Below are 15,668 nucleotides of genomic sequence, written 5' to 3'. Positions count from 1 at the left end.
CCTTTGCTAACCGCTCTGTGCGGGTTAGTCGTAGTGTACAGGGTGTTTGTGGAGTTGACAGGTTTCTTTGTCACATATTAAATAACTTCTCAAGTGCATGTATGTTCCTGCAGTCTTAGTTGGCATTGCGTCCTAGAGGATTCTAGGTCGACATATTTATGACCCCGAATAGCTAGCCGTTCGTTGCTATGAAGGGTTCGATGATGTCACACATGGAGATAATCGTTGGCAGAGATAAATCATGGATTGATTCAATGTATCGAACGCACCAGTGTCTTGCTCAACGACAGACAGCCAGGGAATTCATAGTGCATCAAATCCAGTCATCTATCATTCTATTTGACGACATACGGAAGAAGTATGACAGGGGACGTAAGAGGAGAATAGTAGGGCATGTCGACGGAGAAAACGCAGAGAAAACATAAGAACACCATATCATGAGAAAGCATTTAGAAATCCATCTTGAGCCTCTTCTCCATCTCATCATGGAAGGAAGGCGGCTCACGGAGGTCATCACCTAAAAGAAAACGCAAGTCAGCCAAACATACCCCCGAAAACCAAAACTCCAGGAGATGAGACATACCCTGATAAATATCCTCCCACTGGCACTCCGTATCCCGACCTCCAATAGTCAGAATATCCTCGTGGATATTACCACCCCTCATACCGCCGAGCACAGCAGGCCGGAAAGTGCCATCCCGCACGATCTTCAGCTCCATGCCGCGACGGACTGGCTCGGCAATTCCGTATGCACGGCGCAGACCCTCCATCTTCATTGCGTCCTGGGTTGCCCGCCATGCCAGCAGACGTGCCTCGAGAGGGTGTGTCGATGACGGGATGTCGCCGCCGGCGTTTGTCGACGATGCGTGGGCGGTTGCGGGCTGCGTGAGCTTGTTGCGGAGAGTATCGGGCAGACCTGGGGCTGAAGGGGCGCCCTTTGATGGGCGGGCGGCTTGTAGGCCTGCTTGTCGAGTTGTGAGGTTGCTGGTCTGTGTTGCGTTACCGCTTGGGGGGGCGATGCGGAGGGACTATTGTTGTTAGTTTATGGGGGTTATGAAGAGATGGAATTCGAGTTAGACTGAAGGGGCGAAGTTGGATTTTGAAGAGGGTGCTTATTTGGTTGAGCTGCTTCCTTATGGGCTGGACTCTAGGGTCAAAGGTCCCGGGGTCCGTAGCTTGATAACGTACCATGATGACGGGATGGAGGATACTAGGTCTTCGGTTTCAAGCACAGAATCACAAATTGGACAGCCGGAGGTCTGCTTAAAGCTCGTAGGGGAGATAAAGAGTAAAAACAAGATAATAGGGAGGATGCAAGATGACACCGCCGATGATGCTTCAGGCAGAGAAGCAGCGCGTCCAGCTCCTCCGGCAAGGCACAGGAACCGCCAGCGCAACTCCCCCCAAATCCAGTCACGTGCCCTCCGCCGGCCAAATCAATTCTATCGCGATAGATTCAACCCGCAAAACCGAACGCAACAGACCAACCCAAAATGCCCCAATTACTCTCCCCGATTGCCCTCCGGGCCCTGCGGACTCTCGTCCACCGTCCTGCGGCTTCATCCCCTCTCCTCCGCCGCACCCTCACCACATCTCCCGCCAACTCCTTCGCCTCGAAACAATCCCCGATCACCTCCCGCTTCAACTTCCAACCTGTATTCCGCACCACAGCCGCCTTCGGCCTCTCCTCGGTGTCCAAGCGCCAATTCTCTAGCTCGCCTATCATCCGCGCTACATACAACCAGGTCCGCCGCGGTATCCGTACCGGCCAGCGGGCTCGCCGTGGTCGCTCCCCGGCGCTGAAGAACACGCCTGGTCTCAAGGGTGTCTGTCTTAAGACCGGTATCACCAAGCCCAAGAAGCCTAACTCCGGTGAGAGGAAGGTCGCAAGAGTCCGGTTGAGTTCTGGGAAGGTTATCACTGCTTATATTCCCGGTGAAGGTAAGATTTACAACTAAAACTAGCATTGGCATTGGGATCTGATTTCTATGCTGGTGCTGGGTTCTAAAGAGAGGATTTTTGGCTAATTCGGATAAATTGTAGGCCACAATATCCAGCAGCACAGTGTTGTCCAGGTCCGTGGTGGACGTGCTCAGGATTGTCCCGGTGTGAAGTATACCCTTGTTCGTGGTGCGATGGATTTGGTAAGTTCTTCTTTCTGCCTTTATCGCTGTATCCCCGTGCCTGGGTACTATGATATCTTGAGATCATCTGCTAATTCAGTGTTACTAGGGTGGTGTTGGAAGCCGCATGACGAGTCGCTCGAAGTACGGTGCGAAGAAGCCCAAGGCCAACTAAAATGGATTCGGGGATGCAGGTTGATTATAATTAATCTGCTTGTTTGATTATACAATTTTTGGCCTTACCGGATCTGCTGTTGTATAAGAGATCATTGGGCTCCTATTTTGATTTGACATTTTGTGCTCTTCGCATGAGCAACCTGTTTCTGTTCATATATGCATGTAACACTACGAATTGCGACTGTTTATTTTTATATATCTCTTCAAGTCCTTTCGACTCGATCGTGTTCTTGAAATCTTTGGAATTTTTGATAGTATAGAAAATAGTTCTGGGAATCTCAGCTTTACTCCGGATGTATGCAACGAAACAAACCCTAAACACGGACGAACGCTCCAAAATCCATAGTAACACATGTCAGACATCGAAGACAAAGCTCCCGGGAATATCATCGTGACGGGAATCAGAACAAATTAGTAAACCATGGACCTTGCAGTTTTGTGTCCCAGCATGGTAAACTCTCGAATAGCCTTTTGGTGTATTCAGGTGTGACACCCACCATTAGTAGAGCAGCAGGGGAAATACACGTAGATTTGGCCGAGTGGTTTTGCAAGTGCCGCGCAAATGGGTGACACTGTCAGCTTCCGAGATACGCGGCTCTTCAGATCCAGACGAGGGGCTACCGACCCGCGCGCATTGTCACTAACAAGGAGACTTCCATCCGTTGATAGACCCAAAGCCGTGATCATGAGAAGAAAATCAGTCATAATTCTTATCCCATCCGTTTGGCTTTTGCATTTTGTTGATATCGAACCACTTCTTGGTGCCTATGTCATGATTAGTTGGTATCGCTCTGAATGTCTGAATCGCAGGGCTATGAGCTTACAGGAATAGTCCTTCCAGTCGAAGTTGTCTTTCGCCTGGCAAGAACATCTCAAGTCCAGTCGCTTCTTCTCATCCGTTGGGCAATGCGTGAATGGAACATGGTAATAGGCGATATCGTCCCAGAAGTGGACCTCCTCTTTCTTCAACATGAGCGAGGCAGCGATAGAGTGAACTGGTGCATCACCCCATCGCTCATAGAAGAAACCGCCATCCTTGTCCAAAGATGTGAAATACTCAATGTATGCGTCGGATCGAAGCCATTCTAGACTGCCGATCTCAAAGTTTGACCACTGGCGTGAAAGTTAGTAGGGGTAAAGTCTAACCCAATTCAAATGACTTACGAAATGGCACTTGTTGTATGTTTCTCCACCATCGTCGCTGATGAAATCCATGGCATTTCCCTCGGAGACATACTCGGGGTGGTTACTCGTGAACTTCTTCACACTATCCCACAGTGTAGGAATCGTAGCCATGTACTCGTACAGACTGATAACGAAGCTGTACTTCTTTTTGTTTTCCTTCATGAAGCGGAATGGATCGGAGTCGATATCACAGAAGAGCTCGACGCTAGGTTCGACGCGCCAGTAGTACTCATAGTTCATCATGAGTGGATGGCGGAAGAAGAAACCAGACTCATAACGGCACATATGACGGTAACTCTCGGAACCACCGTAAATGATCTTCTTGCGGTCCATTTCCTCGCGCGCATCCTTGGCCTTTTCCTTGTCGATCCACTCTGGGTACGACCAGTGTTCCTTGGGAATAACACCGTAATGGGTTTTGCCCGAGATCAATGCGGTGGTCAATTTTTTGAACTCGTCATCAAACTCGTCGTCGTTGAGGAACACCCAATCATAGTTGTAGTTGCGGTTGAAACGATCTTCGATGGTTCGGATAGATTTGACCATCTCCCAAAGGTCGGAGTTGCGCGCTAGTGTGACAAAGGTGGCATTAACGCGTTCGCCATGGTGCGAACCGATAACGTCGGGTTTTTGAGACTTGACGGAGTCGTAAGTCGGTGGGGTCTTCGTTGCAGGGGAGGTCAAACTGGTGGTAGGAATGGGGATGGAGGATTTTGAGAAGAGGAAGAAGACCGCCAATGCCTATTCATCATTAGCACTGGGCATTCGCGAATGGCCACCGAGCCAAGAGGATAACGACCTACCATGAAGGCAAAGACAAGATAGCGCGCATATCGAATAGAAACAGACATGGTGATGTGGGGGGGGGGGGGAGAGGAGGATGAGGTCCCCGTTCAGTGGCAAGGCAACAACAGAGGTCAGGGCCAACGCAGTTGGGGCCGATCCAAATTAAAAAGCGAGCGACATCAATGGGAAACGGGATCAAAGCAAAGATTAGAGGCTCAGAGATCCCAAAGGTGATTTAGGGGGGAGATTACAGGTGAAAGAGAAGAAAGGCCGCGCAAGACAGTGACAACCGCTTTCAGCCACTTGGGGTCACCCAATTTAAGACATTCCAGAGTTTCGATTTGACCAGGGGATATTATTAACGCTGAGGTTTGGCCCGTGTGGATTCTCTTGATGCGTCTTCATTTGATCCCAGACAGCCGCGATGATGTCAAACCCACTCTCAGGAGACAAAAGGGCAAGGATTCTCCTGTCTCATTGTACTTTGTATACTAAGGTAATCTTGGTTGACTCGTGTTATTGTGACTATACGAGGAATGGGGATAGAAGGGGGCATTGTAGGGTGTAGATTCTAGGGACTCGAACAGCCCTTCGGTTTCTCATCAGGAATCCCTCTTGGACTCCTTAGAACCTCATGTAATGATGAATTCTTTTTTCCAATTCGGCATCATCGCGAAGCTGCGCATCAGAGAGATCGACATTGTGGCTTGGCAGACGGCTGCTGCCTGAGGCATCCACACTCCAGAACTTCCCGGTCATCCATCGCACCTTTCCTCAACTCCCCCCCCCCCTAAGCTATTCACCTCCCCACCTCATTCCCATCCTTTCTCATCCGAGCCAAAGATGGCTTTCTTTGGCTTCGATACCACCCTGCCCAGGGACCGCGATAGTTCCGGGGCCAGGGGGTTCTTCGAAAATCCAGATCCCTTCGCGGACATTGCCCGAGCTAATGCGCTGGAGGATGACGACGTGTGAGCTTATCCTATTTTGGCTTGAAAAGCAGGAATTGTGCTCATTCCCATCTAGCATTGACTTCGAGGATACCTACGATGGTTTAGGAGACCAGCTTCCCGACGACCAGGATGAGTTCAACGATGACACGTTTGGCGGAAGTGGCGCCGACACCTCGGTTGGAAGAGACTTTGATTTCTTTGGAAAGACTGCTCAGGTTTCCGACGCTATTGGCGAAGAACAGATTCGCTACAGCCTACAGAATCCCAATGCAGCTCGAGTCGCTCCCCAGCCCGCGGCCCAACCCGTTCAACCCGCTGCCACACAGACCACCAAGCGCTCCGGCTACGAGAAGTACTCGGATCCTGGATATATTCCAGATTTGCAAGCCAAATCTAGTGTGTGGGGTGTCTCGCAGAAGAAGGTTGAACCTGCTGTTGTGGTTCCTGCCCCGAGTCGGAAGATGATGAGCTTGGAAGAGGTTGAGGCGCAGATGCGTCACCATGGCCACAATACCGCGACTCCAGCCGCAGAAGCCTTTATGAGGTCCATGGTGGAGCCTCAGTACCCCCCCTCAACCCCAGCACCTTCAGAACCTTCCGGATGGATTCGCTCCAGTGCCTCCGGAGTTCCTCCATGCACAGATGAAGCAAGGTCACCTACCCCCGCAAATGCAGCACCCACCGCCTGGCATGCCAGAGCTCTATGGTGGCCCTGGACATATTCCTCCTAGCGGGCCGCTGCATATGATGCAGAATGCCAATCTTCCTCCGCAAAATATGCCGCCGCCTGGCCCACGTCATGCCGGTCCATCACAGGGCCAGCCCCAGGGCCAGCGCTCTCAGCATCCCCAGCAGGTGCAACCTTCTCAGCATCAACAACTGCCACCCCACAACCGGGGCTCCAATAACGGAATGCCGGTGATCACCAACCCGCAGCAATTGATGCACCTGACGGAAGAGCAGCGCAATGCTTATTTGGTGGAAGATGCCAAGCGGGCGAAGCGCAACCACAAAATCTTCCTCTTGTCTCGAGGCAACGGTCTGATGACACCCCAGGACAAGAACTTCATTACTCGGATTCAGTTGCAACAGCTAGTTGCTGCTGCTGGAAATGTCGCAGATTCGGACCCTGAGGCCGTGTTGGCGGAAGACTTCTACTACCAAGTCTACAGCCAGATTCGGGGTGCCCCACGCCAACATCCCCACCAGCCTCTGGGTCACTTCGCCCAAACATATCTCCTCCAGACAGGTAACCGGCTTGGCGGACATCGCCGTGGCAATTTCCAGAGTGCCGATAACCACATGCAGCGAATGCAGCAGCAGGTCCAGCGCGCAGTTGAGGCTGCAAAGGCCAAGCCTAAAAACAAGCAGCTCATCATCGAAGGCAGCTTGGGCAAGATCTCATTCAGCAATGCCAAGGCGCCTAAGCCGATGCTGAACATAAAACGCCCTGACAGCTCAGAGGGACCCAAACCCAAGAAGTTGCAGTCGGATCTCAGTCTCAGTGACCGCAAATCAATTCTTACCAACCTCGAGGGGGTTTACAGTGCATTGATGGCTATGGAAGACATGGAGCGCACGATGCCACCACCCCCTGAAGAGGGAGACGCTGAGGCAATTCAAGAACACCTAGAGTGGAGACAGAAGCTTCACTCGCTCAATCAAAAGCTGTGGCGGTCATTGAAGGTCATGGAACCTATTGTGCCTAACTCAACGACACCACACCCGTTCATCGCATTCCTGTCATACCCCAAGGGCAAGAAGGCTATTCCTCGCATCTTCCGTCATATTGACCAAGAACAGCGTGTCACTATCCTCACTATGATTGTCGTTCATCTGGATAGCTTGGATGTTGTTCGTCTCGCCCAACCTGTGCCGGGTGAGGCCCAGCCGTCGCTCGGTGTACGTGAGGCAATTGATCTGTTCTCACTGGCCGTCATGCCCTGCCTGTTAGGATACGTGAATGAGGCGCCATTCAATATCATCATTGGTCTTTTGGGATTGGTTATCAACCAGACCCATGTGCAGACAGTGGCTCGTACCAAGGTCGGGCTGGGCATTTTGACCATGTTGCTCAGCCGTGCGGAGATTGTTAAGGAGGCCGGTCAAGCTTCCGAGCACGATTGGCAGCAGTGGGTGGAGAAGTTCAACGTGCTGTTCGATACGTTGGAACTCGGGTTGAACGACATTTTCCCCGGCTCGATTAGTTCCGGTGACGACATGTATGTGTGGCAGTTCCTCGCCGCCGTGGGCATTGGTGCTAGTCCCGAGCAGCAGCAGCGCTTGGTCATTGCCGTTAAGTAAGTTTTTATCTCGATCCAGTGATCTTCAGGAACAATGCTAATACATTCCTTACAGGGATCGCGTTATGGAAACCGTGGGCTACAGCAAGACTCTCCCTGCCGATATGGGCAGCCAGCGTCTGAGCAATGTTAACCTGTTCATGCGGGCCATCGGGCTGGATGTTGAGCTCCTTGGTTAAAATAATGCCCAGTTATTTTTTGGGCTACGTTGATTATGAGTCTCCTTGGGTCACACCCCTGCCGGCACGTTGACCATTTAACTATCACTGCCGCCACACCAGGATTTTCGTGTCCCCTCCTGTCCGACTTCCATGTCTCCAGACTTTAATTAGTCTTGAGGTTTCGAGTACTCAGCAATGGGCTCTCGTATATGACATGTCGGATCTAGTTGCTGAAACGCAACTCAATCACGCACACTATCTACGATCTACCACGAGGGGATACAGGCCCTGGTTCATGTCCAATATCCGGTTTTATTTTTCTCCCATACCGGTTTATTTTATTTTTCAATACCAATTTCAATGTTTTTATGTCAATTATCCCTAGTAAGGCCTGTGGAGTTGTCTCGAATAGAGGGTGCCGAGCTCTTCCGGCAGCTGAACCCTGACGGGAATACTCTTTGTGTCTTGTACATCTGAAACGAAGTCTTGTTTGCAGGAGATTCAGGAGGTTCGGGGCATTTCCCTGCCTATCATTCCCGTTTTGAGAAACATAGTGGGTTCGGGTTGATTTCACTGCTATTAGCCGCCGATACAGGTGCATATACTCCGTACATAATGTTCCGTTGATGCTCAGTGGAATGGGGACAATCTTGGAAGACATCAATTCCACAGAGACAGAGAGATACAGTACCTAGGTAATCAGAATAGAGCGAACAGGCAAATCCAATATCAACATCATCAACATCATCAACATTAAACCCCATCGATCGTCTGGGCCGCGTCATGGTAAAGCCATGTGGTGAGAGATAATCCCCCACCTCCAATTTCCCCTTAAAAGTTGCCAGCTGCCCCTCCGTCCGCTTTTTACTCTCCCCATCTTTTTTACTTGCTTCACGAAATACCATAATCATGCCTACTGGTTCGGTTCTTGTTGCTGGGTCAGTCGCTCAATTGCTTGGTATTCTAGATTGGAATCGCAACTAACATTCCCCCGCAGTGGCACTGGCTACATTGGCTCGTTCACCACCCTCGCCCTTCTTGAGGCTGGCTACAAGGTCGTCGTTGTCGACAACCTGTACAACTCGTCGCCCGAGGCACTCAAGCGCGTTGAGCTGATCTGCGGCAAGAAGGCCGAGTTCTTTGAGCTCGATGTCACCGTGGAGAATGCCCTCGACAAGGTCTTCGAGGCTCACCCCGACATTGACAGCGTGATCCACTTCGCTGCCCTCAAGGTGTGTATCACATAAAGAGAGGGAAGCTTATGAAACAATATGTGATTCAATGGCTAATTTGATTGTCTCAATTCAGGCCGTCGGCGAGTCCGGCGAGAAGCCCTTGGACTACTACATGGTCAACGTTTACGGCGCCATCAACCTCCTGCGCTCCATGGTCAAGTACAATGTCACCAACATCGTCTTCTCCAGCTCCGCCACCGTTTACGGTGATGCCACCCGCTTCCCCGACATGATTCCTATCCCGGAGAACTGCCCTCTCGGCCCCACCAACCCTTACGGTAACACCAAGTTCGCCGTCGAGACCGCCATCACCGACGTGATCAATGCCCAGCGCAACAACGCCATCAAGGCTGGCAACGAGGCTGAGGCTAAGAAGTGGAACGGTGCTCTGCTCCGTTACTTCAACCCCGCCGGTGCCCACCCCAGCGGTATCATGGGCGAGGACCCCCAGGGTGTCCCCTACAACCTGCTCCCTCTGCTCGCACAGGTCGCCACCGGCAAGCGCGAGAAGCTGATGGTCTTCGGCGATGGTATGTAACATATTCCCCCCTAACTATGACCGAAGATCCCAAATCTAACATGGACACTCCCCACTAGACTACGCTTCGCACGACGGTACCGCTATTCGCGACTACATCCACATCCTGGATTTGGCCGACGGCCACCTGAAGGCCCTCAACTTCCTGCGCGCCAACAACCCCGGCGTGCGCGCCTGGAACCTGGGTACTGGTAAGGGCAGTACCGTCTTTGAGATGATCCGTGCCTTCTCCGCCGCCGTCGGCAAGGACCAGCCTTACGAGGTTGCTCCCCGCCGTGCTGGTGATGTGCTCAACCTCACTGCCAACCCCACCCGCGCCAACACCGAGCTCGGCTGGAAGGCCGAGCGTACTCTCGAGCAGGCTTGCGAGGACCTCTGGCTCTGGACTAAGAACAACCCCCAGGGTTACCGTCAGCAGCCCCCTGCTGAGCTGCTCGCTCAGCTCAAGAAGTAAATTAACTTCGAAGGGTTGATGACTACGGGAATGTGGATCCAAAATGATCTTACCTTTGTTGATATTAGAAGATCTCGATCTCGCCGGTAGAATACATGAAACGAATTTCCTTTTTGTGATGCTTGTTCTATAAATATGAGCTTGTCTCTGAATCACAGGAGAGTACAACCTCACTTAGTCTATATATATATCAATGGTCAATGTCATACCTACAAACAGGTATGCATCTCACTTATTCTGACCCTTCCGACTCCTCCTCGATCCATCGCTCTTCCCCTTCTTCGAAGCCACATCTTCCCTCTGCTTCTTCATCTTGTCAGCCTCGGCCTGCTTTTTCTCTTCTTCCATTGCCTTCTTTTCAAAAGCCCTCAGCACAGCGCTCTCCTTCTCCGCCTCCTCGACCATCTTCTCGCTAAACTCCCACAGCTTCTTCCCAACCTCGTCATTGCGCACATCTGTCCGTGCATAGTCCATCTCTCGACACTCCTTGATCAGCCAACCGCCTCCACCACGTCCATACTTCTGCTCCATCGCCGCAAACAGGATACTCTGAGCGCCCTGGAAGGGCGATTTGAGGAACAGCCACCAAATAGGCCATGTGAGGACATACAGTACAAGACCCCACAAAGTCCCGCGGGTCAACCAGCGCCGCGTACCAGGTGTCCGTGTCAGACCGGGATCAACCACAATAACACGCGTGCAAGACGGCAGACCGTCCGGCCGCTCATAAGCACTCAAATGGCGCTGGAAGGAGTGCGCGAAGATCGTCAGCGCAAGCTTGCTGAGCCCGTAGACGCCCTTCGGCCGCGCGTATAGAGCAGGGGAAGTCTTTGTGCGCTTGGAAGTGACCGGTTGCTTTCCACGAGTCACGGAATCCAGGTTGCTGAAATCAGCGCCGATGTAGCTTGAGCATGTCGCGAAGATGACCCGCACGTCGCGGTGTGCTGGCTGTGCGCGCAATGCCGGGCTGAGAATGCTGAGGAGGTGGAAGTTTGCGAGGTAGTTGGTCTGCCATTCTGGGTCAATGCCGTCAACTGTTAGATTGCGTGACTTGGAGGGTTCGGTGATACCGCCGGCGAGGATGACGCAGTCAATTCGGCGGGGTGGGATGTTGTCGATCCATTTTGTGGCGAAGGTGCGGACGGAGTGGAGGGAGGAGAGGTCGGCTTGCTCGGCGTAGATGAGCTGGTTATTTGTGCTTTCACGGAGGTCATCGATGTATTCAGAGAGGAAGATGTCGGAGGGTGGTTGGCGGGTTAGGAGGATTACTTGGGCGCCGCGGGTTGCGAGCTCGCGGACCACTTCTGCCCCTATCCCTGAGGTGCCACCCTAGTGAATTATGTTAGATTGTGCATTTAAATCATTGATAGTTCTAGAGTGCTGTATTACCGTCACCATGATGACTTTTGAGCGCATCATTCGCTCGGAGCCATTGCGGGCTCCTTCGAACCAGTACTTCAGCGCGCCGAGAAGTAGCACCCATGGTGCTACGCGGAAGAATGTCAAGGCATATGGAATGGACGAAAAGCCCTCCCGAAGGCCTTGAGCAATGATGGGAATGGGCATCGTCAAGTGAAATGTGAAGATGTAAAGGAGGAAGGAGCCTCAAGGGGAGTATTTTCTCCACGTACACGTATCTCTTATCTTATCGCCACCCTAAATCCGCTCCGCTTTGGACTCTGCATCTTTCTTTCTTGCCTTTGCACCACTGGGATTAACCATGGCCTCTGACGATGAAGAATACTTTCTCCCACCGGAGCAGCAGCGCCCCTTCAGCTCTGGCATCCGCCGGAAACGCGTGCAGTTCGTGCGCTCCTCCGATCTGGACACCACAACTGCGGCAACGCCGTCATCTTCTTCCTCCGCCACCAGCATCGCAGACAGATACCTCTCTATTGTGATGAAACAAGCAGCCCCAGGTACATCGCCAAGTACTCCAATTCAGAGAGCACCTTCACCACCTATCCGCACTCAATCTGCGCCCCCAATTGCGGACGCAATCTCTCATCCCGTGCCAGCACCATCACCAGACCAGATCCTCGACTATTGTGAAATATGCAACATCCCTATTGCACCGCCAACCCCAGCAGACTCAACTACACCAACAGATCAAAAACCTCGTCCCCACGAAGCCTCTCTCGCGCACCAAGTCTGCCTCAAACACTCCCACCCACCCTCGCATCTCGACCGCACACGTGCTGGTCTCCGCTACCTCTCTACCTATGGCTGGGATCCGGATAGTCGGCTTGGGATTGGCGCAGCGGGCCGCGAGGGTATTCGCGAGCCAATCAAACCCCGCGTCAAGAATGATACTGCTGGTCTAGGAACTGGGCTTGATCGAGATGGAGATGCGCTGCCGCCTAAACCGCCGCCAATGAAGGTGCAGAAGCTTAATGCTAAGCAGACGCGCAAGAAGATTGCGGATGACAAGAAGAGGGCAGAGAGGATGAGGAAGACTTTTTATCAGAATGATGAGGTTTTAAAGTATCTTGGGGAAGGCGCATAGGTTTTGATTTCGATGGATGCTTGGTTGGAGATTGATATGCTCTCTTTTCATGACTACCTACATACATGTATATTCTTTTGTTCGGTGATACCCCTGTTATTTTATGATTCGATGTTTATATTGTGAGATTTATGGAGATGCCAACACACTGCTAGTTTTGTGTTTCATTTTAGTTTTAACTTGGATCCATTTGTATGTACTTGTACTAGATACTGTAACTAGGACCGGAGTCCAGATGGTACCTGACATGAACTGTAGTGCAGTGAAAGAAATTCCTCATACGAAGCCTTTGGGGCCTCATCTGAGGGGAAAAGTAAAATAAAAATCCGCTGAGAATAGCGCCTTGAATGCTTGCCGACCAGACCAGACCAATAGAAAGACATACAAGGAGAAGAATGATATCACAAAAGCGCTGGATGCAGCAGGACAGGAGCCGGAAAGGAATAAAGAAAAGCAGAATATCAAGTTACTTGAAGAAACGATATTTCTTTTCCTTCTTTTCCTTCTTATCCTTGTCTTTCTTATCGTGCTTTCCGCTGCCAGATGAGGCGGGGCTGCTTCCGCTTCCATTTGAGTTGATGGACATGCCAGCCATCAATGCTTCCGGCGGAGCTGGGGGATTGAGGTGTGCGGTCGAGATAGGCTTCTTCTTCTGTGGCTGCGGAGTGGGCGCCGGAGGGGCCTCGCGCTCAAAGAGATGGGCTGGGGCAGTAGGTTTGGGGCGCTCGGACGGAAGATCAAGACGACGCCGGTCAACACCAAGGTCACCAATCTGGCGGAGGAAGAGACCTGGTGTCAGCATATGCGTAGTGGCGAGGTAAACGTCTCGATTCAATGCCGCTGAGACTTCATAACAAGCTCGTGACTCGCCGTAGGTAGCACCGCCAGCCATGAAGACAATGATGCGCTGGCGAGGCTGGTCTACAGATCTTGTGCGTGCCCAGGTTGGTTTTGCGCTGCGCAAAGATGCCTGCTGCGATTGCATTTCTTGGGCAGCTAGCGCGGTGTCCGTCTCAGTTTGTGGTCGTGTAAATGGGAAGAGAGTCGGGTCGAGAGTGCCTTGGATCTGATCTTCGAGCATCTGCTTGACGGCCACCTCGTAGCGGCTTAGGCTTAGCTCATCTGATTCGGGTGGTGGGTTTCGGCGGGTAAACAGAGGTTGAACAGGTGGTTTTTCGTCCTTGAGAGGCTTCTCTACACGCACTCCGAGGAGTTCGAGATTAGCAATAATCTCGCCGTCCTTCGATGGGAGTTCAGCGTGCGCCATGAGTTTGCGAATGTCACCACCAAGCAGTCCTCCCCGATAGATGATGTACAGAAGTAGCAGCCGAAGCCGGTCTGGTGGCACAACCGAGTCATCGTCGAGAAGCTGTACGAGTTGCGCTGCGAGGTTCTTTGCCTTTTTGTAATTCTCATCAAGACCGGTAGCGAATGACTGCTCAATGGAGCTCACTTCCAAGAGCTTGCGGGTTTGGAAGTAATTCATACATTCCTGTGCCATGTTAAGGTGCAGCGTATAAGCACTCTTGCCCTCTTGGAACTCTGTCAGGCCACCCAGCATATCCTTGATGGTGTTCACATTAGATTTGTCGTTACTACAGTTCCCAAGTCAGCAGTCCGATTCAAGGAGAGGGGAGGGTCGGCAAAACTCACTCATCGGCGAACTGAGGATTGGCTGCTCGGAATTTGGCAAAGTCCTCGCCTAGCTTTCCAAGCACATCCTTCATATGCATATGGCGGTAGTCAACCCAGACTCGATCGTGCTCTCCAATCTCCATCTCCTTGATCTCCTCGTTTTTGGTCCCCTCATTTATGACCGTTTTGTACATAACCTTGTCTCCTTCCTTGACGGGAAGAAGGTCATGGACCATGGCCTGGTATGTAAATTCGTGAATGAGAGGCGCGAACAAGTCCATGGAACGGTCTACGACGAGCAATACGCCTCGAGGACGGTTTGTTTGAGGAGGAAAGTCACGCTGGTGTTGTGCGAACTGATCCATTTCATTTTGAATGAAACGTGCCAGATGAGAGCACATGACTCCAGCCTCGTGAGCCGGAGAGCGAGGCCGATAATAACGAATGATAGGGTATTCACCCAGAGAAGCGCATAGAGAGACAACCTTGGTTCCGAGTCAGTAAGGAAGCTCATGCTTTCTTCCGGGGTTATATACATGAATATCTTACCTTTTGAGCCAAGTCCTCCAGATGACCTCGAATCAAATTGTTGCAACCGGGGTGGAAGAGCACCGGAAAGCTCCATGGATCCCGAAATGTGATCAGACGTGATTCCCTGGGATAAAAACTGATGTTCATGGTTTGGAAGTCCGCAATGCGCTCGCGCGCCATCTGGGAGCGATCAATCCGGGCTCTCTGCTGTGGATCGAGAACTATATGCTGTGTAAGTGAAGGGACGTCGCAAAGACCCGGGGTTCACTGGTAGCCCACTCACACGAAGTCCACACCAAGAAAGCCTTCCTGTATCGTCCCACCTCAAAGTCTGCCATCAAACAGTCGACCACGTACGATTCTGGAGACAAGATGTACAACGCATCCATATCGGGATTGGACGGCCGTCGGTGTTCGAGCTGTTCGACGTCTATGGTGTGGCGTTGTTTAGTGAGATGATCTCAGTCGCAAAGCACAAGGCGAGCTCACTCGAAACATTGAGATTGAGGATTTCTTCCTCCTTCACGGCGCCGTCAACCAATTTTTTGCTGTTCTCATCCACCACCAAGACTTTCCACTGTTAGGGGGGGGAAGATGCCGTCAGTATCCGCGGTAGAGGGATTGATCGGAAGGGTCGGGCTCACCTCGCGGCCACCGGCATTGCGAATGGTGTTAAGTATAACTAGAAGAAAGATCTGGGTCAGCTCATGTTCCGGTGAGAAGCAGGGGTAGCAGAGATCACCCACTATCGCGTTGAATGTTGATTATCGAGGAGGAGCCCATGCTGGCGGGCAGCCCACAGCCTGGAGCTTCAGGATCAGTTACTGTGAAGATAGAAATCGGAGAACCGAAAGTAAGATTGGTGAGATGTCAGGGAGAACCTCAGGGTGGCAGCGAGAGGGGGTTTAGGTGGGCGTCTGAGGTATATGAAGGAGATGGTGTTCCCCACCATTGGAGCTCAGGGAAGTGGATCTACTCGATAAGGGGACTTTTTTTTGGGTTTTGTCACCTCTACTTCCTTTGATTCTTACTATCTTGCAGACATTTGGTTCTCCTTCGCCACTGTTACAACCGTTAGACT

The 15,668-nt window shown here is 51.7% G+C and overlaps 8 protein-coding genes across 8 annotated transcripts; 4 read left to right on the top strand and 4 right to left on the bottom strand.

Moving 5' to 3' along the window:
- Positions 1–449: 449 nt before the first annotated feature.
- Positions 450–1,191, bottom strand: N7457_004043 (proteasome maturation protein; the record flags this gene model as incomplete). The annotated part of the gene is made up of 3 exons (XM_057175088.1): positions 450–517; positions 584–1,028; positions 1,189–1,191. 3 exons carry the CDS (start codon positions 1,189–1,191, stop codon positions 450–452), a joined length of 516 nt encoding a protein of 171 aa, XP_057032135.1.
- A 302-nt stretch (positions 1,192–1,493) lies between these two features.
- N7457_004042 (mitochondrial 37S ribosomal protein uS12m) lies at positions 1,494–2,298 on the top strand (the record flags this gene model as incomplete). Its single annotated transcript, XM_057175087.1, has 3 exons — positions 1,494–1,941; positions 2,044–2,144; positions 2,233–2,298. 3 exons carry the CDS (start codon positions 1,494–1,496, stop codon positions 2,296–2,298), a joined length of 615 nt encoding a protein of 204 aa, XP_057032134.1.
- Positions 2,299–2,997: 699 nt separating this feature from the next.
- On the bottom strand, positions 2,998–4,336 carry N7457_004041 (glycosyltransferase family 15 protein; the record flags this gene model as incomplete). The annotated part of the gene is made up of 4 exons (XM_057175086.1): positions 2,998–3,065; positions 3,125–3,413; positions 3,465–4,226; positions 4,289–4,336. 4 exons carry the CDS (start codon positions 4,334–4,336, stop codon positions 2,998–3,000), a joined length of 1,167 nt encoding a protein of 388 aa, XP_057032133.1.
- A 778-nt stretch (positions 4,337–5,114) lies between these two features.
- Positions 5,115–7,706, top strand: N7457_004040 (deadenylation-dependent mRNA-decapping factor PAT1; the record flags this gene model as incomplete). The annotated part of the gene is given in 4 exon segments (XM_057175085.1): positions 5,115–5,242; positions 5,298–5,768; positions 5,788–7,524; positions 7,583–7,706. The coding sequence occupies 4 exon segments, from the start codon at positions 5,115–5,117 to the stop codon at positions 7,704–7,706; spliced, it is 2,460 nt and encodes an 819-aa protein (XP_057032132.1).
- Positions 7,707–8,597: 891 nt separating this feature from the next.
- On the top strand, positions 8,598–9,915 carry N7457_004039 (NAD-dependent epimerase/dehydratase family protein; the record flags this gene model as incomplete). The annotated part of the gene is made up of 4 exons (XM_057175084.1): positions 8,598–8,626; positions 8,686–8,920; positions 8,997–9,453; positions 9,521–9,915. 4 exons carry the CDS (start codon positions 8,598–8,600, stop codon positions 9,913–9,915), a joined length of 1,116 nt encoding a protein of 371 aa, XP_057032131.1.
- A 228-nt stretch (positions 9,916–10,143) lies between these two features.
- N7457_004038 (putative oxidoreductase) lies at positions 10,144–11,481 on the bottom strand (the record flags this gene model as incomplete). The annotated part of the gene is made up of 2 exons (XM_057175083.1): positions 10,144–11,244; positions 11,305–11,481. The coding sequence occupies 2 exons, from the start codon at positions 11,479–11,481 to the stop codon at positions 10,144–10,146; spliced, it is 1,278 nt and encodes a 425-aa protein (XP_057032130.1).
- A 154-nt stretch (positions 11,482–11,635) lies between these two features.
- On the top strand, positions 11,636–12,421 carry N7457_004037 (putative G-patch domain protein; the record flags this gene model as incomplete). The annotated part of the gene is made up of 1 exon (XM_057175082.1): positions 11,636–12,421. The coding sequence occupies one exon, from the start codon at positions 11,636–11,638 to the stop codon at positions 12,419–12,421; it is 786 nt and encodes a 261-aa protein (XP_057032129.1).
- A 466-nt stretch (positions 12,422–12,887) lies between these two features.
- Positions 12,888–15,370, bottom strand: N7457_004036 (Sec1 family protein; the record flags this gene model as incomplete). Its single annotated transcript, XM_057175081.1, has 7 exons — positions 12,888–14,016; positions 14,075–14,541; positions 14,606–14,808; positions 14,871–15,017; positions 15,077–15,164; positions 15,232–15,269; positions 15,334–15,370. 7 exons carry the CDS (start codon positions 15,368–15,370, stop codon positions 12,888–12,890), a joined length of 2,109 nt encoding a protein of 702 aa, XP_057032128.1.
- Between the last annotated feature and the right edge of the window lie 298 nt (positions 15,371–15,668).

The sequence above is a fragment of the Penicillium paradoxum genome (assembly GCF_028828445.1).
Source record: "Penicillium paradoxum strain IBT 22861 chromosome Unknown utg000004l_segment0_segment0, whole genome shotgun sequence".
Classification (NCBI taxonomy): Eukaryota; Fungi; Ascomycota; class Eurotiomycetes; order Eurotiales; family Aspergillaceae; genus Penicillium; species Penicillium paradoxum.
The sequence above is the reverse complement of the archived record's forward strand: the minus strand, read 5'-3'. Positions and strand labels throughout refer to the sequence as shown.